This window comes from Drosophila tropicalis, unplaced genomic scaffold, assembly GCF_018151085.1.
Source record: "Drosophila tropicalis isolate 14030-0801.00 unplaced genomic scaffold, ASM1815108v1 contig_878, whole genome shotgun sequence".
Lineage (NCBI taxonomy): Eukaryota > Metazoa > Arthropoda > Insecta > Diptera > Drosophilidae > Drosophila > Drosophila tropicalis.
In genome coordinates this window covers 9,371,803-9,393,339 of record NW_027173374.1, presented here as the reverse complement: position 1 = coordinate 9,393,339, position 21,537 = coordinate 9,371,803, and the positions used below count along the sequence as shown (strand labels likewise).

General features: G+C 38.6%; 3 protein-coding genes across 5 annotated transcripts; 2 read left to right on the top strand and 1 right to left on the bottom strand.

Annotated features, from left to right (window-relative positions):
• Nucleotides 1-1,276: 1,276 nt before the first annotated feature.
• On the bottom strand, nt 1,277-4,387 carry LOC137584732 (zinc finger protein OZF). Of its 3 annotated transcripts, none has more exons than XM_068300272.1 (3): nt 3,214-4,385; nt 2,596-3,090; nt 1,277-2,438 (listed from the first exon to the last, which is right to left on the bottom strand). In XM_068300272.1, the coding sequence occupies exons 1-3, from the start codon at nt 3,896-3,898 to the stop codon at nt 1,795-1,797; spliced, it is 1,824 nt and encodes a 607-aa protein (XP_068156373.1). In that variant the 5' UTR covers nt 3,899-4,385; the 3' UTR covers nt 1,277-1,794. The 3 variants fall into 3 exon arrangements, with proteins under 3 accessions (XP_068156373.1, XP_068156374.1, XP_068156375.1); XM_068300274.1 differs by having other exon boundaries at nt 2,300-2,504; nt 3,214-4,387; XM_068300273.1 differs by lacking the exon at nt 2,596-3,090 and having other exon boundaries at nt 3,214-4,387.
• A 459-nt stretch (nt 4,388-4,846) lies between these two features.
• Nucleotides 4,847-6,464, top strand: Sirt2 (Sirtuin 2). Its single transcript, XM_068300173.1, has 3 exons — nt 4,847-5,072; nt 5,149-5,349; nt 5,420-6,464. Exons 1-3 carry the CDS (start codon nt 4,991-4,993, stop codon nt 6,298-6,300), a joined length of 1,164 nt encoding a protein of 387 aa, XP_068156274.1. The 5' UTR covers nt 4,847-4,990; the 3' UTR covers nt 6,301-6,464.
• An 8,458-nt stretch (nt 6,465-14,922) lies between these two features.
• On the top strand, nt 14,923-19,782 carry Ir92a (Ionotropic receptor 92a). Its single transcript, XM_068298904.1, is given in 10 exon segments — nt 14,923-14,974; nt 15,041-15,258; nt 15,319-15,472; nt 16,459-16,743; nt 16,813-16,913; nt 18,232-18,364; nt 18,418-18,901; nt 18,965-19,337; nt 19,390-19,521; nt 19,579-19,782. Coding segments are annotated over 10 exon segments (2,136 nt in total).
• The last annotated feature ends 1,755 nt before the right edge of the window (nt 19,783-21,537 follow it).

The window sequence follows — 21,537 nt, the reverse complement described above, 5'->3', positions numbered from 1 at the left end:
GTATAAATATAATTCAGCAAAATGTGCTAAATTCGCTGGTGATTTATTGTTAAATCGAGTAAGTACCGTGATGTTATATATATCTTTTTTAGAACTTTCGTCGAATGCTAGTATTGAGTACTATGCGGCGGCCTTTTTAGAATGCTACTATGACCTGTTCTTTTAATCTCTTGCTTTAGTTTAGAAAAAGTCTCTAATTGACTATATAAAATAGGAACGATCTTTAAGATAGTTTGTGGTTATGAGTGGAGATTTCTCTTCTAAGTCAATAAATCTTAGAAAATCGAATAAGAAAATCGTCACCAACAACAATTAATTCAATAAAGTGAGTTCTTATATGATAGGTCTGTGTATAATTCGAAGTCACTACCAATTTTAGTCTGCTATAGCTTTTGTCTCAGAAGAAACTAGATCAAAGTAAAAATAAGAGTATCACATGCTCCTGCCGAATTGTATCCGACTAGAGTCAACTAATACAAAGAATAGAGAATCTTAAAAACAAATAATAGCAGAAATATTTCTCGGTCTATTCGACATGCCATGGGTTTTTAATCATAATAATCGATGAGCATGGGTAAAACCTCGAAGAGTTGAGTTTATATAAATTCAAGTGAATTCCCTGATGCATTTAATCTTTCACTGGTTATCTAAATCAAGTTGTAGTTGTACTAAGACCTTCCAATGGAATGAATTCGCATTAATTTAATGTGGTTTTGCCTCCAAGTATTATTATTATTTTTTGTTCCATATTTTTGCATACGTTTTTATTGTTGTTGTTTGTTTTTCTTTTCTTTTTTTTTGTTTTGCATTTCGCTTGGCTTACATTTACAAATATTTTTTAATATAATATATATATATACTATATATTCTCTACAACATTTACTGCTCATTCTCGCCCATCATCATTTGCTTTAATAGATGTTTTACTTAATTTCTCGTTCCTCCTCATGTGTCTGTTACACTTATTGTAGGGACGCGACTTTTGTGTCATCGTTTTCTAAGTGTGTGTTTCATCTTATTTGTTCTATGTATGTATAAGCAACACGGTTTTCGATTATATTATATATATATAGGTTTATATATATTTTTAATGTTTGCATATTCCGTTTCATCATTGCTAATCTGTTGTTGTAGTTGTTGTTTCTGTTCGTCATGTGTGAATAGAAGATGTTGCTAGAGTATGCGCTAAGAGTACACTTATATGGATAAATAGTTACCGTAGTTTCTGGCTGGGATTACACACAGATTAATAGCAATAACTAGTTTTACATAATGGTTTTTGTTTTCTTTTTTGTATGTTTTGTTTTGTTTTGTTTTTTTCATTTCTTTTAACACGAAGCAAAGTCTCGAATCTCGGGGCCAGCAACTTAAAAACCGGGGATTGGGGATGGATTGGATTGGGTTAGGCATTTTTATGAAGCTAATATAAGTAGACATAGTTATGTAGGTAAAACACCCTGTATTATGTGTAGCCTTAATTTACAATTGGACACGCACGCTAGTGGATCAATCATCATTGAATCGGCGCTCTATATCTCTATCTCATCCTACCCATACATATATATGTTCTAGTTTACATACAATTGCGCTCTGCACAGCAGGTAAAATAACAATTTTTCTTGAGTATATTATTGAAATAGAAGGTATATATATATATACGTATACATATATATATATAGACTGTACGCAGTATGTGTGTGGTAAGTGGCATGCTTATTGCACTATTTCCTCAATGGCTGACTTCACTGACTCTGGACTCTTCGGAACTCTTCTCTGGGGCAGGTTTGTTTTTTTCTAACACGTGTGCACCCTAAGATGATTCTGTAGCGTGCTCTTTTGCCGGAACTGTTTGGGGCAATAGGAACAGTTATATGGCTTCTCTCCCGTATGGATCTTCATGTGATTATTGAGCGTGGCCACTTGCCGGAAATTGACATCACAGATCTTGCATTTATATGGCTTTTCTCCCGTATGCGTCTTGATGTGATTGACCAGTGTGCTCTGCTGGGAGAAGAATCGTCGACAGACACTGCAGCCAAACGGTTTATCCGGATTCTCACATTTCAGCATACTAATGGTGCCCACCATAGTCATTACGCCGCTATTTGTGTTCGGTGAGGGTGAAGAGTTCTGAAATTGTTCCAGCTTGGTTGTATTAGCGCCACCTGGTACACCCGCCGTTCCTGGTGTCCCCGATGCCATGCCCATTCCTCCCGGCGATGAAGAGTTGTGAAATTGTTCCAATTTGGTGTTGGCTGCCGCTGCTGCCACTACTGAGCTAACCGTGGTGCTGCCATCAAGGAAATGCAAAAGCGGATGATGATCCAACTGGATTATATTGGGCGTTGTGCCGTGCAGGTTAAGATTATTGGGCAGCAATCCTCCTCCGGTCAGCTGTTGTGTGCCTGGTGCCAAGGGTGCGGACATCGTATGATTCACTGCAGGATCCGGTTCGAGGACGAGGTCGAGGTTGAGTTGCATGCATGCGAAAATTTAAATAAAAGCTTCGTTAGGGAAGAGTGTTAATGATCAATTGGTCACACAGTGTAGAACATAAAGCGGCTTAGTTGTAGGGCGAACACACAAGCATCTCACCTGTAATTGGGCCAACTCCGGCACCCGGTTGTGCTCCGGAACCGGATGCTGAACTGGCATGCAGATGCGTGTGCGTCTTCACGTGGTTGGTGAGGGTGCTCTGCTGACGGAACTGCATGTGACAGTAGGAACACGTGTATGGCTTATCGCCCGTATGGATCTTCTTGTGATTGGTAAGCGTGGCCAGTTGGCTAAAGGATTTCTCGCAAGTCTCACACTTGTAGGGCTTGGGATCAATGTGGGTTCGTTCGTGATTATGCAGCGTACTTAGCTGAGGGAATCGTCGCTTGCAGACGCCACATTGATATGGTTTAACCAACTCCGCCGCCTGCGGTGAGGTGTAGCTACCCGAATATAGGGTCTTTGAGATTAGTACGCGCTGTTGATGCTGCTGGTAAAGCATTTGACTTGCCAAGGATTTGCGCTTGCCCGTAGCAGTGGACGGCTGTTGAGGCTGATAGTTGAGGAGCGATGTCGGCGTACTCGACTCTGCCGCTGTGTGAAAGGATTCGGGATAGATAATAACAATAATAAGGTGAACGCCCTTTTTTTGGATGAACGACGGCACACATTTGCACACACTTTAGTGACTGGATTGTCTAGAGACTCTTGACTTACCCTTGTGCGTCTTGATGTGATTAATTAGTGTGCTTTGCTGGCGAAAATCCTTGGCGCAAATATTACAGGTGAACGGCTTCTCGCCCGTATGGATCTTGACGTGATTGGTGAGCGTCGAGATTTGGCGGAAGGAGCGATCACAGTGCTTGCATTTGTAGGGTCGCTCGTCTGTGTGGATTTTCATGTGATTGCGTAATGTGGTCAACTGGCGGAACTTATTCTTGCACACGTGGCACTCCTTCTTCTTGCGCGGATCATCGATTGCCGACGCGTCCTCCTCGCTGATGACGCTCTTTACCTCCTGTTTCATGGGCGACATGGGCGCATGATTACCAACACCAAGACCCCCAATGCCTCCGCTATTCGCTGACGTTGTTGAGATATCGAGCAGGTGTACCAATGGATGTTGCTGATGCAACATGGCCTGGTGGGTGGGATGCTGAATGGCCTGGACAGCGGTCAACTGATGCAGGGCAAACGGTGTCTGCTGCAGACTAGCTAATGTGGTAGACTGTTGCAGGCTATTAGCAGCAGAACCTCCACCGCCGCCTCCACCACTACCTCCTCCGCCCCCGCCGCCGCTTCCTGCTCCACCACCATGTGTGGCTAACTGGGCAGGTGCATAGTGTTGATATGCATTAGCTGCCATGGCTGCCGATGCAGCAGTGGCATGATTTAGATGCATATTATCGAGACGCTCGCTCGCGTTCAAAAAGGATGCCCTTGAGGTATTCGAGAAAATCTTCAGCCTGAGCCTTCTACAAACTCAACTTTTATTGTCTACACATCGAAGGATGTAAATGCTAACGTTATACAATTACATCGGACCCTCTCAGCCATTTGATGACGGATTTTTTGTTATTTTAGCTGTCTGCCCTATACTACTACTTCCGTGCTCTGCCCGTGCCCGCACCGTAACGTCCCGCCACAACCCGATTTTGTCTGCTTCTTCTCCCGCCGTGCACGTTGCTGCGTTCCACGTATGCGTTATAAGCGACACTTATGATTGCACTTTTTTCTGTGCCACATTCCCCACACGCTAATTTGGACGCCGTCTCCAATAATTTGTTACAATGAAAATTTTTAAATTTTTCACGCTCGTTTTGTATCCAGTATCCTTATCAAAACAAAAATGACTGGTCTGGCGTGGTTTTTCAGTAGGGCTGGAAAACCATCGATGGCCCTATCGATAATACCGATGGTTTTCGCTATTTTCAGCAACTATCGATTGCTGTTGAAAATTATCGATTGGCTTACGTTAAGATGGACCGAAAACGAAATCTTTCGAATTTTAATTCAGAATAATTTAAAATAATCCCTTTTTTAAGTTTTAGCTGATGCGAATTTTCAACTAATTTGTATCATGCCCTATTTTTCTCTTTTTAAAGCTAAAGCGGCATAGCGACATATTTTCGACGACATATCTCCGCCCAGTACATTTTTCTGGCGGAGATATGTCGTTTTTCTAACGGCGGAGATATGTCGGTGGAGATAAGTCGTTACCCCGCTAAAGCATTGCCATTTCTCGTAACATGTATCTTACGATTTTGTAACTTACGTTGGATAAACGTTCTACGTAATAGCTGGTGATGGAATTTATTTTTTAAAATGGAACTATCGATAGGTTATAGCAATGCTGTTTTCTCTATTACAACAACGAAGAAAGCAATAATAATAACCAAACACGGCGACTTTAAGCTGTGGAGTTTCAAAATTGTTATTTAGCTTTAGATACAAGCGTCTTTTGGTAAGGTTTAATAATCGCATTCCAGTTATCATGAGCGCTAAGGATAAAGCAGACGGCACAGTTCCAAAGAAGGTGGAAACTACGTCTTCATCAGAGAGTGAAGAAGAAGAAGGTAAATATACAAATAATCAAAATAATAGTAATAGAATTTCCTGTCATAAATACAATTGCTTTACATTTTCTCATAGACAGAACAACAATGGAGACGATACGACGATTCTTTGCACAAACATTGAATTTCACTGAGGGCAAGAACGAAACAGATTCCAGCGGCACGGTGGAGTCTAATCAGGTTATACCAGATCTCACATTCGAGGGTCTATCTGCCCACTGGCGGGAACATGGCTTTAAGAAAATTGTCACAATGGTAGGCGCAGGCATATCCACCTGTAAGTAACCAATGATATATGCATACATAACTAAATCGCATAAGTAAACCCTTAATTTCTTTGTATCTAGCTGCTGGTATACCAGATTTCCGTTCACCTGGATCTGGCCTATACGATAACCTTAAGAAATATAAACTACCACATCCTACGGCCATTTTCGATTTAGATTATTTTATGAAAAATCCCAAACCGTTCTTTGCTTTGGCCAAAGAGTTGTATCCCGGTTCGTTTGTGCCAACGCCGTCTCATTACTTTGTGCGACTGCTGCACGAGAAGGGTCTACTTCAGCGCCATTATACACAAAATATAGATACATTGGATCGATTGGCTGGAATACCTACGGACAAGATAGTCGAAGCTCATGGTAGTTTCTATCTAAATCACTGCTTGAAGTGTCGCAAGGAATACGATATGGCATGGATGAAAGCGCAAATCTTTGCCCATAAATTGCCCAAATGCGAGAAATGCAAGGGTGTGGTAAAGCCGGATATTGTTTTCTTTGGCGAAAATCTGCCCTATCGCTTCTACAGTTTGCCCGATGAAGACTTCAAGGACTGTGATTTGCTCATCATAATGGGCACTTCGCTAGAAGTTCAGCCATTTGCATCTTTAATCCGTCATGCTGGACCTCAATGTGTGCGATTGCTCATCAATCGTGATGCTGTGGGCCAAGCAAGCTATGTGTCTGCTTTCGATAACAACGACAAGGATTCGATGCGCTATGGAAAGCCTCATAACATACGGGATGTGGGCTATTTAGGAGATTGCGATACTGGGGTTGAGAAATTGGCCAAAGCTCTCGGCTGGGAAGATGAACTGAAGCAATTGATACAAAAAGAACGGGAGCAATTAACCAAAGAGGCATCGGCTGATAAGAAACAAAAGGAGGAGAAATGTACAAAACCTTCTGATGATTCCGATAAAGCGGCTCCATCGTCGTCGTCGTCATAGTTAAGCAATGGAGAAGATCTATTAAGTTAGTAAAGTGAACATTAGTTAATTTCTACACAATTGCAGTGCAATATTTACATATATAGATACATATGTATATAATATAGTACATACTTGTGATCTGTATACTTTTGAAATAAGAATGTTAAATCCTTGGTGGTTAATTTCATTTCATCTTTTTTGTGTCTCTTGTTTCCGGCTTTCAATTATTCAAGCGCCATTTGTGGAGCCATTAGCGTTTGGCCCTTGAAGCTCTCTCTTTCTCACCCATCTCCCAACCACTCTATGCCCTCGATTTTAGCCCCGTGTGCCATAAACCGCAAAAACTGATTGAGTTGCTCTGCTGTTTCCGGTGCACACAAAAAGCAAAACCGCCAACAAAGGTTAACTCGACTCCTGTTACAGCAACTGTTTTTCTGCTTCTGCTTGCCCAACCGCACACACATCGTCGTCATCATCATCAGCTGTAGCAGCAACAACAGCAGAAATAGCAACAGCCATCCATGCCATCCATGATTGCGGGCGTTCTATGTGGCCATTCTAACTGCAGGCTCTTGTATCTGTTTATGTGAGTGTGTGTGTGTGTGTGTGTGTGGGGGCTTTAGGGTATGCTGCATCAACTTAATGACTCACAATCTGTCCCTCAGATAACACACACACACACACCGGCAAACACTGCTCGGTTGGCGCGTAATGAAGCTTCTGCGGTGAATTGGCCAATAGAAATTACATACAAACATCCATACATCCTCATATACGTATGTATGTATCGTATGGCTTTCACTAATTAAAACGAAGCACTGATCCCAGCACACTGGAACTGTGTCGCACCGGTCTAATTGTTAAGTTGGACAATTTAGTTAATCTGATGAGTATTAAGTATAGGCGAACTTGGATATCTTTCTCTCTCTTTTACATTAGCTTCTATGTAACGATTCTGTGTTAGTGCTGTAATAACTGCAAAAACTGTATAAATTTATAAACGAAATTTTGATTGAAGATATCCAAAAGAAAACTAATTTTATAGGATTTTAGTCTAATTAAGTTGAGAATATCACTCCATCCACAGGATATCACACATATCCTTTAACAATACTCTATAAACTTTACGGAAACGGAACTGAAGTCTGCACTAAGGAATGATGATAAGGAATCTAAGAATCTAAAAGATATTGATTAACTAAGATAGCTATCTCGATTCAGGTTCAACTGATTAGTTCTTAAAGCTTATTATTAACACTTAAACTATCAATATAAATGATTTGTAACGAACTTCTAAAGCAATTTTCTAATGACTCGAGTCAGCATACGTTCTAAATTTGTTGTAACCCTTCCATCTAGAGTAATTAGGCTGATGTTCAAGTTATGGATACATATATGAAACTTTGTCTGCAGTTTGTTTGCGGAAAATTTATAAGATTAGTAGATCAAATCAGGAATGAAACTAGACAACAAATATGGAATATTGAAAGTTTTAAGTGTTATAGAGCGCGACGAAAACTTTGGTAATTAAAACTAATGGACTTTGGTTTTAGATTCATTAATATAAATGATCAAAGTGCAATCACGCTGATGTGAAATACGTTTTAGGAAATCAAGCCATGACAACCCCCCAAGCCCTCCCCCTACCATCCTAGACCACATGTTTCTAAAATTGGCACAAGTTGGTTTATTATTAACTTGACTCCACGCAGACCCACAGAATGTGGCGAATGCCATTAAGTGCGCACTCCATACGCACGCAATTGATGATGCTTGAGATGCTTTATATTTTGATATTTACTGAATATGTATCCACATTATACAAGTGTGTGTGTGTGTGTGTGTGTGTGTGGGAGTGGGTGTATGTGTGAGAGTCGGTTCATCAATGACAGTCATCAGCATCAGTGACAGCTGCGCGAATTTTGTTATTGAATTCTTGACATGATTGCGCGACACAGCTTGCCATGTTGCCATTGAAATGAATATATTCTAGCTATGTAATACCAACATATGAAGATATTCAACAATATTTAGAAATGAAAGCAGAGAATGAAAAAGCGGTCACACACACACAGAAATAACTCAACGATTTCTTTGCTCTTGTTGGAAAACGAAATAAAACAACAGTTTGATGAAAACTTATTGTAAAATAAATGCCTCAGAATTTTGTCATAACATCAACTAAATCTTTATGAATATTTTATTATTGCTTAAAATAAAAGAATAACCAACTAAACTAACCAAAATATATGTGACATAGTCTCTATACCCTTTACTTTTAGGAATTTGCTTGATGGCAATTAGATAAACTTTTTTTCGAAAAGTTTTGTTTACATTTTAAAAACATTTTTGTTCTATTTTGTTAAATATTTAAATTTATTCTTTACTTAATCTAATCAAACAAACTAAAAGATTCATTTGGAGCAATTTTCGAAATAACAAAATATAATGTTAATAAATGTGATTAACTTTTGAAATTTGCTGTAAGGATTAAGAATTTTTTGAAATTTAAAAACCTTTTTTAAGTGTTTTTTGGTCAAACTTTTAGTTTTTCTCCAGCTAAATTTTTACCAATTTTCAAAAGTTTTATAGATAAATATTTGATTTGAGATTTGAAAACACTAGCTCTATAGCTCCTTTTGAAAGGGTATTGAGAAAGGGATGTTAGCTCAAGTAGCTGCAGCAGTAGACGACGAAGGCTGCCAAATGCCCTTCTGAAAAAGCAATTTGTGTCAATAAATGTGGCTGCACATACACCCATACATTCACATGTGTGTGTGGGAGTGGTGTGGGTGTTGCTGTAGCTGTGTGTGTGTGTGTTTGGGTGAGTTCTTGTTCTTATACTCATAATATCCAAGAGCAACAGCAGCAGCAGTTACACAATATAATCGTCATAATCATTTTATGTGCATGTTGTATAGCTACTTTTATGAACATAAATTTTTATATACCATTGGGTTAAGGGTAAGGGTGCAAAGGGAAGGGTGTGGGTAGGTACGATGTACGTTTATTTATACATATATTAAATGTGTGTTTTTTGTTGTTTTATTTAAGTGCGATAAGGCCACTTGATTTAATTTCACATTTTATTTTTATTTTATAATAATTTGCAGTTGCCGTATATCGACCAACTCAACTAACCAACACTCACAAAACTCTGCCAAATTGGCGGTTTTGGTGGGTAAAATAATTTTGTAGTAGCATCAGTTTTGCGGCTATAGTAAATAACAATTGATACTCCATTTGAATGATGAACAATAACCGAAAAACGGCATTGAAATTGATGCAGAAACAATTAAAAGATCACGGCCGAAAACAAAAAATATATGAAAAATGGCAAAAAACGAGGCCATTAATTAACTGAACGGTATTGGTAAAAGTGTAACGAATTGGAAAACCAAATAATTCGCATTGATTTTGGTTGGTTTCAATTCCGTGGCCCAATCCTGGCATCAACCTCAAACCAAACCTAACCGCATGTTGCATTGATTTAGTGCAGGAAACTATAGCTGATGGATAGGCTTGGCCATGGTCTACTCTCACACACACACACATGGCATATGGTCAATTGATTGCCAAAGCCAATCTTCGATGAATAAATGAAAGCCAGTAGTCCAGCAACATACAAATACACATACATACATACGTATATACGTATGTATGTATGTAGGTTTGGTAGAACAGTTGCAGGTCAGGTGCATCATCATCGTCAGCTTCGTCATTGGTTTCAATGGTAGCGCGGACTGCATTTAATTGTTGCACTGCATGCGTTGGCAAAAAAAAAGAAAGGATTTTCGCCTTGTCTCCTCCAACAGTCCTCCCTGTCCCGCTCCAGAGCACCCCCCTATTCAACCTAACCACCTACAAGCAATACAAAAAAAAAAATGTCATTTAAAAAAGAACACGGATATATAGAGTAGGGAAAAAGCGGAGCAGCGTAAGCACAACAGACAAATGTTTTAGCCATGGTTTTCTCCCAACGGTTTTTGTGGTTAATTGAAAAACATTTTTTTCTTTTTCCTCATACCATTTTCCTATGCATTCTGGCTTTAAAATGCATTCGGAAAATTCAAATTCTAAGCCCGATGGCGAATTCCCAGGCGAGCCATATACATATGAGAAAATATGCAATAAATCTATGAAAAAAAAAACAACACTCTCTGAATGAGTGAATCCGGATTATATAATTGCATAAAATTGATGTACACTAAAATATATAAATTGTATTTTTATTTGTAACTTAATTAAAATCGGTCAATAAATAAATATTTTAATCGTCTGCGGTATTTTTGCAGTTTGCAGTTCAAAAACTTTAAAAATGTTCAAGCATAAAGACTTAAAATATAACATTAAATGTCAATTTAAAAAAAAATATATATATATTTTCTTAAATTGTTTATAAACTTTTACTTGAAGCAATTCATCAAGGAATGCCAAGTCAAGCAACAACTTAAATTCTTTACAAAAAAAAAAAACAATCCATTTCAAGAAGTAATATAAACAGTTAATAGATTAATCATTAATGCATCTTATATATACAAACGATTCATGAAAAGTCTGTTAATATTTGTTAGATTTAAATGTAGAGTTTTTAGATACATAACTCTTTTGAACTAAACCATTTAATTTCTCAAGCGTTTTCATTAGATTTTAGATACTTTGCCAAGAATTTGTATTTTTATTTGAACTGATAAGTCAGCAAGGGGCCATGGCTATTTAGAAGCCAAGTCACAAGCTCGACAACATTAAAATTAAATGCATTTAATTAAAGAAAATAATTTCACTCCATGTGGGAGGTAAGGAAAAAAAAAAAAGAAATGTAAGTACATTTGCGAAACATTTCCTTTTTCCTCTTACCTTATTTTTTGGCAAAAGCAATTTCATTGCTTCCATGGCTTCAGGATATGCCTTTGGTGTACCTGTAATGTGCATCTCCTTTACACCTTTGCCTTACCGTACCTTATCGCTCGACATTGGTAATTTAGAGAAAAGAAAAATAGAAAAGGAAAAAGAAAAGAAGAAAAAGAAACCAGCAGAAGCATTTTGTACTCGTTACTTGTATTGCCTTTTCGATTTGCACTTTACACGCTTTCATTACACTTCGTTTCCGGCGCTAAACACTTGACCCGAGACCGAGACCGAGTCCGAGTCTTGTTGCATTGTTAGCATTTAAACTGTTCCTGCTCCAGTTGGTATTGCACACTTGAGATCTAGAGCTGGGCTCAGGCTTTGGGCATTATCTAAATACCCAGCTATACAGCTGCAGCTGCAGCTGCATCATAATCATCATCGACAGCTGAATCAAACGAGCTCTCATCTCAACGTCAGAGCAAATGATTGCATCGCCATTGCCATCACCATCGAATCCGGCCCCTTCTCCTTCTCTAGATCCACCCATATCCTTCTTTGGAGCCGTTTCTCAACGTTTGGCAACGACATGCTCATGCTGCCTTGACACTTTAAGCTGCAATTTCGTTAAAATATTTCCAATCGATTTCGTTGGTTTATCGCCAAGTTTATTTCCACTTGGTTCATGTTGCTCTTGTTGTTTGCCAGTTGTTCTACTTGTAGTCTTCTTGCATTTTCCGTTTTCCACTCTGCCTGGTCTTACGGAAATGAAATGTGTTTCTATTTTAGTTGTATGTTTCAAGTGTTTGCTAGTAGCAAAAAATGAACCAAAACGAACAAAATGGCAAACGCACAGAGGAAACTTTCATTTTGAAAAAAAAAACCCAACCAAATATAAATAATATACACAAATATAAAGAATCCTAAAAGTGTAGGTTATTTGCAAATCAATCTGAAATCAAAGGATAGGTCTACACCTGGCTTAAACATAATTTGTATACCCTAGCCGATATTTATGAATAATCTATTCAACCAATATTATATCTAATCAATCACTTTATGATAAACAAAGTGCTAAAAACGATTTCCAACTAAACTTGCTAACAAAAACTTTATATTTTTAAACTATTTTATGGAAAAGGATTAAAGCTTTTCTAAAATATTACAAATAAAAGTTACTAATTCTTAGTAACTTCTAACAAATATTCAATTTTCGTTTAGGGTATAGAAATTTTCAAAGTGGAATACAACAAAAATAGTCAGACACATCAAGCAAATGGCAAATATTTGTTCCACTCAACACATGCCAATCTCCATAATTGTGTGTGTGGGACAAGAAAAGGGGGAAAAAAACATAGACCTACATATGATGCAATCATATTCAGTGTTCACCTTTTGTAGATGAAGTCTGGAAATATGTTAATATGACAGGTAATTAGCAACCAATTGAGACAGAGAGTTACTTTCAGAGTTAGTGATTTGATTTGATTTGTTATAAAGAAGAGATTATATCCAGCTCAGCCTTAGTAGTCCTGACTAGGCTACCATTTCCTGCTCATTTATTATCAGAATATCAGCTTATTTATTGATAAACTCTTGAGGTTATCCTCGCACTATGCACACTTGCCATGCATGGCTTATCGTATGTAGGACTTGACAGATATTAACTGTCACAATGCATTAAGTATACGCCGCATGAGCAGTAATTGAAACTACAAATCAAATGTGCACATATATACGAAAAAAGAGGATGTGAATTCAATATCAGTCAAGTGAAAGTTGGCTGGAAAAAAGAAGGGAGAACTCATTTTCCTGCTATGCACTTGTCCTAGTTGTTTTTGCTGTTGTTGTTGTTGAGTCATAATGAAGTGGCACAATTTTACTATGAAGCCCTTCAACTGGTGCTGCTACCATTGCCATAGCATGATATAGTATACTAAATAGGAGCGTGCTAGTCATTGTTTTTCTTTTCTCATTCATTTTTCAAGGACACACACACACACAGCCAGTATTGTTTGGTGCACTCTTTCTTTTTCGTATTATTGGTGTTGTTGTTGTTGGATGTGTGTTGTATTCATTAATGCAGCATACAAGCGTTGATTATTATTTATATGTAAATCAACTATTATTCTGATATTACAAGTTGGCAATTTCAACTTTCACATGCAACAGCCAACAAGCCAATATGGCTGGGCAAGCGTGAGGCGAGTTAGCTTAAAGTTTTTGTGGCAACTGTCAGAAGAAAACAAAACCTATACTCTTTAAAAGTATCGTGAACATTCAGCCCTTTAAAATAAAGTAATAAACATTTAAGAATATAACTGACGTGTTAGTGTCAAGTAACATGAGAAGAAAGTTTTGAACATCTCAAATCTTCTAAACTATACGGTCTGATCTGGTCATGGTTTGGCCAACAGTTGTGGCTACAATTGTGGCCATTGACCTTGCTTGTGTCTGTGTGTGTGTGTATGTGTGTGGTATTCTGCCTTGGCCACTGGAATGTGGTTTCGATATTTGCGTGAGCGAGGTGTGTAAATTCCATTATAGACATGCACAACATATATCTTGATTAGCCTGATGCCAGAAGGCAAAAGTTTACTGGCTAGAGTAAGAAGTTTCCATAGTTGCCAATATATGCTCTTGACATTTTTCTTTGTTTTTGTTGTACCTACTGTGTGCTTTATCATTGCCTAGAGCAAATCCTTTAATCTGTCTTTCAATTTCAAATAAGCCAGTGGTTAAGCACTCGCACATTTAGGCACACACACACACACTCAAACACACTCGCACTCAGACAAACTGTTTGGTCTGTTTGCCTGTTGGCCGTCTGCGGTGGCGGCAGCAGTCTCGTTCAATTGACCAATTCAATTGTTTCAATTGCCATTCTGGCACGGTTTTCGTCTCTGCCCACCAAACACTCGACCGGACTCGAGTTCCTCTTCTCCTTCTTTGCGGCTTATTGGCCTGGTCTGTTCGCATTTCATGCCAAAAGTCAATGCTCCATTTGCAAATTGTTTGCATTCGAGGTTCGAGGTTTCCTGGCTCGGAGGTTAATTGACCTTGTGTCAAGAATGGAATCCTATGATAGAGTAAATTAGGTAATTGACTAATAATTAAAGCTTAAATTGTGAAAATTGAATTACCATAACAAACTTATTCCTTTCTACCTGTCTGTAAGTCCTTTGCTCTGAAGTGGCAAGCTTAGGTCTTTGCAATTCAATGTCGTCCATGTCTCAGTTAATGTGGCTTTCAGTATTATGTAATTTAGCTGATTTCACTTTAACGCGTTGGCCAGGCTCTGCCATCCCGAGTGACTGAGTGATGGCTAAGTCGTGTGCTCAAAAGGGATTTGATCCAGCTTTTGGATTGTGTTGGTGGCTGACAGCTTTTGCATTGTGCAAGGGTTTGCTTGGCCATGTTGATGGATTGTTAATTTAATGTCAAAAGCAAAGCCAACAATTTCGAGAAATCAGAGAGCGCAATGCGGCTTTACAATCTTGAGAGCTTAGGCCATCATCTGAGGATAAGAACCTACTCAATTTTATGGAAGAGTCACCTGAAAGAGTTTCACTTACCTGCTTATTTGCTTATTTGTTTATTCAGAATTCCATGTAAATATGTCCCTTAATTAAACTAATGTCAAAGCAAACAAATAAACTCCCTTCGGGTCGGACAATTTGCCAGAGGTTAGCTTATGAATTACAGCCAACATTATTAAATTCAATTTCTTGGTCAATTGACAATGGTTTTGGCCTATAAAAGCATGAATTTCACGTTCAAATTCCATTCACAATGTTGGTGCAACCGCTGCTGGGACATCTGAGTCAGTTGCTCCACATTATAGGTATACTTTGAATAGTCTAATACCTTGTACAAGTAACTTCCCCTTTTCTTCTCCCTTTTCCTATAGTTACCCAATATTTTGCCTCTTTAAGCTCTGTGCTCATTGTTTACAATGACACTTTGCTTTCTTCGCCTCTGCAATTGGAGTATCTCAGTTCCTTGCAATTAGCTCTGCGAAATCTTAGTCGTCCGCTTTTATTGCAATGGATTAATGTGGCAACTTTGGTAAATTACAATGACTTGGAGTTGCAACTATTGAGAGCTGTCAATAACACTGTGACAGAGGTAAGCATAAAGCATAGAGATTAACAAATTGTGTCAAACTTCTTATCTTTGTTCTTCAAGGGCTTTATTACAATATTACCACAGACTTCGATCTTTATTCATGCTCGTTATTTTGCCACACGGAATGCCAATGTAAGACTTAAGGACAAACGTTATTTATTTCTATGTGAACATGAAGATCCTAGAGTTCTTCTTGGTATGGAAATACTGCAATGTAAGTACATTTTTAAATTGATCAAAAATTTAACAAAATATAGTCTTTATTAGCCTAATATATTTTTCAAATAAACCTAACTTTCTAAAATTGTAATTCTGCCATTTGTTAACCGATTTAAAAATTAATATCTTGCCTTTTATATCAGAAAGAGATATTCTTCTCCCACGAATTCAAAAATTTTTGTAAATTTTCACACAAATATTAGATTAAAGACTTTAAAATAGATTTTTTTTTAAGCTTTTCAGGTGTTTCAAACCATTTTAAAGTAGGCTAAATTGTAATTCAAAATCAGTCAATAATTGTCCTAAATACAGTGCAAGGAAACTAGAGAACTGGTGGGTAAGTGAGCAAGTGATTAACTGATCAAATGAGTACTAGAACAAGTGAGTTACCGAACAAGTCAATCAAAGAGATGTGAATTAGATCAGAAGGGATTCGAAAAGTTATTAAGAAAACCAGTGAATGATTAGACTGACCCAACACTATTACTCAGAATATCATTAAACAAATTTTTGAAACAAGAGAAACTCACTTCCTTTGCCTAGCTCAGATGTTCAAGCCTTTGCCTAGCTCAGATGTTTCGCTAAAAAAAAATTATAAGCCATATAGAGAATGGGACAGTTAGAGAAAGACAAAGAGAAAAGGATAGAGTGCGGTTGATAGAGGGTAGAACACAACTAACTGAAGTCAAACTTAAAACTTTGCTAACACAACCCGACGGCCACATAGGGAGGACAACATAAACATGGCCAAAAAAACAACCGTAAGGCGGGGGAGGCCAGTTGATCAAACTTTAGCACTTGCCAATAATTTCAACGCTCGACGGCGTCTTGTTCAATTGTAAAGTTTTTTATGGGGCCTGCCACGACTTAATTTCATTTCTGTTTGTTTGTTCTTTTTGTTTTTATATATATATATTTTTTTGCTCCTGTTTGTTTTCTCTTGCTTGTCCAACAACGGCAAATCGTTGTAATGCGCTTTAGTCTACCCACACCATCTGATGGTGCGACCAGAGCGAACAGCTGCCATTGCCCTCGGGCGACCAGCGACAGGAACGCCTCGTCGAGTCGACACGGTGGCAATGCGAATGGGGATGGAGTGGGATGGCATTTCGGCATCTGCCGATGCCCATGCGGATACGGTTACCACAGCCACTTTGCCACACCGCGACATCAATTTCGAGCTGTGGACACAAAAGTTTTTGGGTGCCTTTGGTAATTTGGATGCTATACGCCTGGACGCATTCTTGCCGAATGGAACTTTTGTCAGTTCTTGTTCCCACTGCCATCAGTCCCACTCCCACTACCACTCCCAATCTGAACCTAACACGAACTCAGTTTCAGTTGAACTTTATCCCAACAAGTTGCTCAATCTGCAGCAGCGTACACTGCGAATGGGCTCCATTACTTATGTGCCATATACAGTTACTAATTATGTGGTAAGTAATTGTGGGTTAAGTTTATATTTATTCTTCTTGTTAGTGTTGTTGTTGTTGCTTTTGTGGTTGTCGGCACGCCCAAATCTTTGGCAAACATACCCAGTAATGCTGGAGAGATTTGCAAGCCAACATTAAGCAAAAGCCAATTGGTCGTTGTCCCTCTTCTTCTCTCATCAACCTCATGCTCATGATTGTCTCAGTATTAGGGAATGAATAAATGGCCAGTCTATCGGTCTGTGTGCGTGTATGTGTGTGTGTGTGTGTGTGTGTGTGTGTGTGTGTGTGGGTGTGTTTGTCTGTTTGTGTCTATTTGTGTGTCTGTGTGGGTGCTTAGTTATTTGCTATTGTAGTTGCGGCCAACGCTTTGGGTAACTAAAATGTAAGCACATGTTCTGGGCCATGTTTATTTTGTGGGGAGGTGGCAACTGACTCTAGAGCCCTTCAAGTCTCCCCCTCCATTCTGTTGCACAGTGGTTTAATGTAGTTAAATATTATGTGACAGACCGGCTTAGAAGTTGTCAGTGTTGTTTCAAATTATGGCCTTAATAAAATTGGCTCTCTCCTTGGGGTTTCACAAAGGATCTTAACAAGTGCGGAAGATAATAAGTGATTATGTTATCTTTCCTTAATGTTTTATGTGTCTGATCGTTTCGTTGAGTATAAATGAAACTTGCAGAAATCTTTACCAACTATTTGGAAGTTATAACAAGTTTATTATCTTACGACCCTTTTGAGGTGTTTTGAAGAAGACCTGAGCTGTGTTTATTCTCAACTGTTTAAGGGACAATAAACATTTCGCACCACGGTTTGGTTCCCAAAAGCCATTGACTAAAACTACAATAAAACAGATGAAAAAGTTCCTTTTGTTGTCACTTGGAGAAAGTTTTGTTCGCACTCAATTGTTTGCCTTAAGGACCTTTGCACATTTGTAAACCAACGCACAAACCCACACACACATATACTCTCACCCAGTTGGCATCCTTACATGTTTTCGCCATACACTCACCCATATGTAGTTGGCCACAGGCGTGTGCATGTGGTTTTGTTTTGGGGCTTAGCTTTGGCACAACATTGATTTAAATTACGTGTTTCCATTTAATTGCCGCTCCAACAAGAACCCACTATTGTTGTAGCCATTGACAGTGTCAATGTTCATGAGCATGAATGTGGGCGTGGGCGTGGCCATTACAAGGCCATTTACTCAAATTAGCACAGACACTTGATGGGGGACCGAACAATAAATGGTTGACCAGCGGTATAAGCTTGTTCGCGCCATCCTTCGGTTTCGATGTAACTTAATAACATTTCAATTCATCAGGCAGCTGGCGAAGGAAATGTTAATCCAATTAATCCTCATAGGGCCAATCAATCGATTGCCTTTCATGGATCCGAGGCGAATCTGATGAAGTCCTTTTGTGTGGTGCATAATTGTCACCTGCGTGTGGAATCTTGTGAGTGGTGCAAGAAATGCTAATTAGATTTTTCTAATAGTTAATGTCTTTAGATGGTGCTGACAATTGGGGCGGCATCTATGACAATGGGACAGCCGATGGAATGTTGGGTGATATTTATAAACAACGCGTGGAATTGGCAATTGGCTGCATCTACAATTGGTATGATCAAATTACAGAGACTTCAACAACAATTGCTCGTTCCTCGGTTACCATATTGGGTCCAGCACCGGCGTTAGTGAACTTTCAAAACAAATCTTCCCTGATGAATCTTAACTGATGAATTACTTCTTTTTCAGACCCTTACCCCCCGTGGCGTTCAAATATCTTACCATTTAATGATGCCACTTGGCTCTTACTTATTTTCACCATACTCATTTGCAGCTTAATATTGTATTTAATTGAATACTATAATTATTATGTTCAACAAAAGTTGGGTCAGCAGAATGTAATCAAATTTCTACATAGAGAGAAACTTCAGAAATCTCTGCTAGATACATTTGCCCTGTTCATACAACAGCCATCGGCTCCGCTTGGGTAAGAGAGGTGTATGTGAAGGTGCGAAGAAAATTAAATCTGGGGCAAGTTTACGTTTTTCAGATTCAATCGGTTTGCAGCACGATTTTACTTGGCCACCCTTCTGTGTGCCACCATCACGTTGGAGAATATCTACAGCGGGCAACTGAAATCGCTGCTAACGATTCCACTTTATAGTGCTCCCATTGACACGATTGCCAAATGGGCTCATGCCCAATGGAAGTGGGCAGCACCTTCCATCATTTGGGTTCACACCGTCGAGCATTCCGATTTGGTGAATGAGCAAATACTGGCCAGAAATTTCAAAGTCCGCGACTATGATTTTTTGTATAATGCCAGTTTTCTGCCCAACTATGGCTTGGGCATTGAGCGCTTGGCTTCGGGGGCATATTCCTTTGGCGACTATGTTACCCAAGCGGCAGTTGAGAATCGTATAGTAATTAATTTAAAATTCAATTGCTTAAGGAATTGCAAGCCATTTGTTTTAGATTCTACATGACGATTTGTATTTTGATTGGACAAGAGCCGTTTCCATAAGAGGTTGGACTTTAATGGATATCCTAAACAAACACATACGCATCTGCCAGGAATCTGGACTCTATGTACATTGGGAACTGGAGGTAGCCATACTTATCCCTTGATTACTGACGATCTCCTAACTTGTTTTCTTTATTCAGAGCATTGTGAAATATTTGGATAAAAAGACTCAGGAGATTCTGTTGGACCTAAACAATGGACATAAAGTTAAACAGGATCCAAAGCCACTTAATATTCCGGATATATCTGGTGCTATGTTTGTATTGGCCTTTGGTCTGACCTTTGCCACTGTGGTAATGACACTAGAGCTGTGTTGGAAGACGTTTCTAAGCTGCACCCAATAACTTTATAGGGGGATTTAAAAATGTAGAATCTAGACCTTGCTGATGTGAAAACCAAATTATATGGACAAGATTATAGATACACTATCTACCTTTTTGCTATTAAAAATTCCGTTTCGAAACTTCTTTTGGCTTTGCATGTGGCAAACTATTCAGTCCTTCTATTAGACTACTTTCAAACGCACATGAGCCACATTTTGTAAGCCTATAGCAAAAAGAGCCGCAGGCTTTCTGTGCGACCAGAAAAGTGAAAGCAATCTCTTTTAAATGGAACTCAACGAATTGGCATTGTTATTGGCCTTTTTGGGGCTGGACCAAGTGAAAATTGAACCTATGCCCAGGCGTAATCATAGAAAAGATTGGCAGAAAATGACTTTTACCCTCGACTTTGATGACTTGCTGACTGGTAATTGGGAAAAGCGTTCAGTGCTGGGTGAATCTCAGGTGGCTTGCAGAGGTGCTTCAATTTCGTTGCCAAGACACGTTTTAATGATGCACTTAATTATCACTGGAAAAATTATTCATTATCACTCACTTGCAACAGCCATGTTGGCACTCTTATAACCTGTAGTAAGAACAACAACAAGAGCAGCAACAGTGCCTGTGGCAATGGCAGCTTTGCCCCTCATCTGAACTTCCTTTTGGCTTAAGCGCAATCAAAGTGCATTTCATAAGTCTTCAGGTATGTAATGATGTTGTCCTCATTCTCGTCTACTATGCTCGTTAACGGACCGTTTCAAAGGATCTGGCCAACAACAGTTGCCAGACATAAGCAACACCAACAACAACGGTAACAACAAGAACACGAGCTGAAGTAGCAACAACAAAGTGGCCAATATGGCAAACATGGCGGCTGTGTCATTTCCGTTTTGTGTTTCATTTTTTTTTTTGCTTTTTCGGTTGGGTTTTGGTTTGCCTTGTCGTTTTGTGTGTTGGACCAAAGCTTTTGCATATTTCCGTTTTGTGTTTCGAATTTTTAAGTGACTACGCTACACTTTTCTGTTTTTTTTGTTGATGTTGTTGTTGCTGATTTGTGCCTGCTAATGCAGCTGTTTATTTCCGTTTGTCACACAGCCAGCCGGCCAGCCAGTCAAGCCCCCCTCGTTCTGTGCTCTTGTTATTTGCAGATTTTGTTTTGCTGGCCAAAAGTATTCAGTGAACCGTGAGCAAGAGATTTGTTTTGGTTTATGCAATGCGCTTTTGCTTTTGTTGCGGCCAACCATAAAGATAAGTGCCCAATGTTCAATATTTTCCCCACAAATGATCAAAGCAGAAGTTTGGGATTTTCAGTCCAAAAATTAAATTGTTGGCCTATAATTAAATTTGATGAAAAGCTTCCTATAATAAAATACCATAATTAGTTGTGGCTATTCAATTCGTATTAAACACTTTTGTTTAGCTGGTTAAGCTAGTTTAGTGAAACTATATATATTATGGTAATCGTTGTGGTTAACTCATATCTGAAACTGTGGCTCCAAAATGATATAATATATAGGTATATATTTGTATAATTTGGAATTTAAAGTCTTTTGCTAAACATGCAGATGAAAGATGAAAGAAAAAGGTTTACAGACAGATTGCCCGCATTTTAAAGACTCTCTGAAGTGCAACTGAAGTTAACTCTTACTATTATGTCTACATAATAGATTTTTAGTTAACAACTAATCCGCTTAGGTTTATTTTACATTTTTTAGCCAGTCTAACAATCAATTCAATAAATATTTTCATTCTTCTTTAGGCGATGACAAAACTTTACTT

Bases quoted from the DNA above. Each gene is read 5' to 3' on its own strand.
- Sirt2 (XM_068300173.1), top strand. From the start codon at position 4,991: ATGAGCGCTAAGGATAAAGCAGACGGCACAGTTCCAAAGAAGGTGGAA. The intron at 5,073-5,148 runs GTAAATATACAA...ATTTTCTCATAG, and splicing joins AGAGAGTGAAGAAGAAGAAG to ACAGAACAACAATGGAGACG. The intron at 5,350-5,419 runs GTAAGTAACCAA...CTTTGTATCTAG, and splicing joins AGGCGCAGGCATATCCACCT to CTGCTGGTATACCAGATTTC.
- LOC137584732 (XM_068300272.1), bottom strand. From the start codon at position 3,898: ATGCATCTAAATCATGCCACTGCTGCATCGGCAGCCATGGCAGCTAAT. The intron at 3,091-3,213 runs GTAAGTCAAGAG...CCTTTCACACAG, and splicing joins TCACATCAAGACGCACAAGG to CGGCAGAGTCGAGTACGCCG. The intron at 2,439-2,595 runs GTGAGATGCTTG...CGGATCCTGCAG, and splicing joins CGGAGTTGGCCCAATTACAG to TGAATCATACGATGTCCGCA.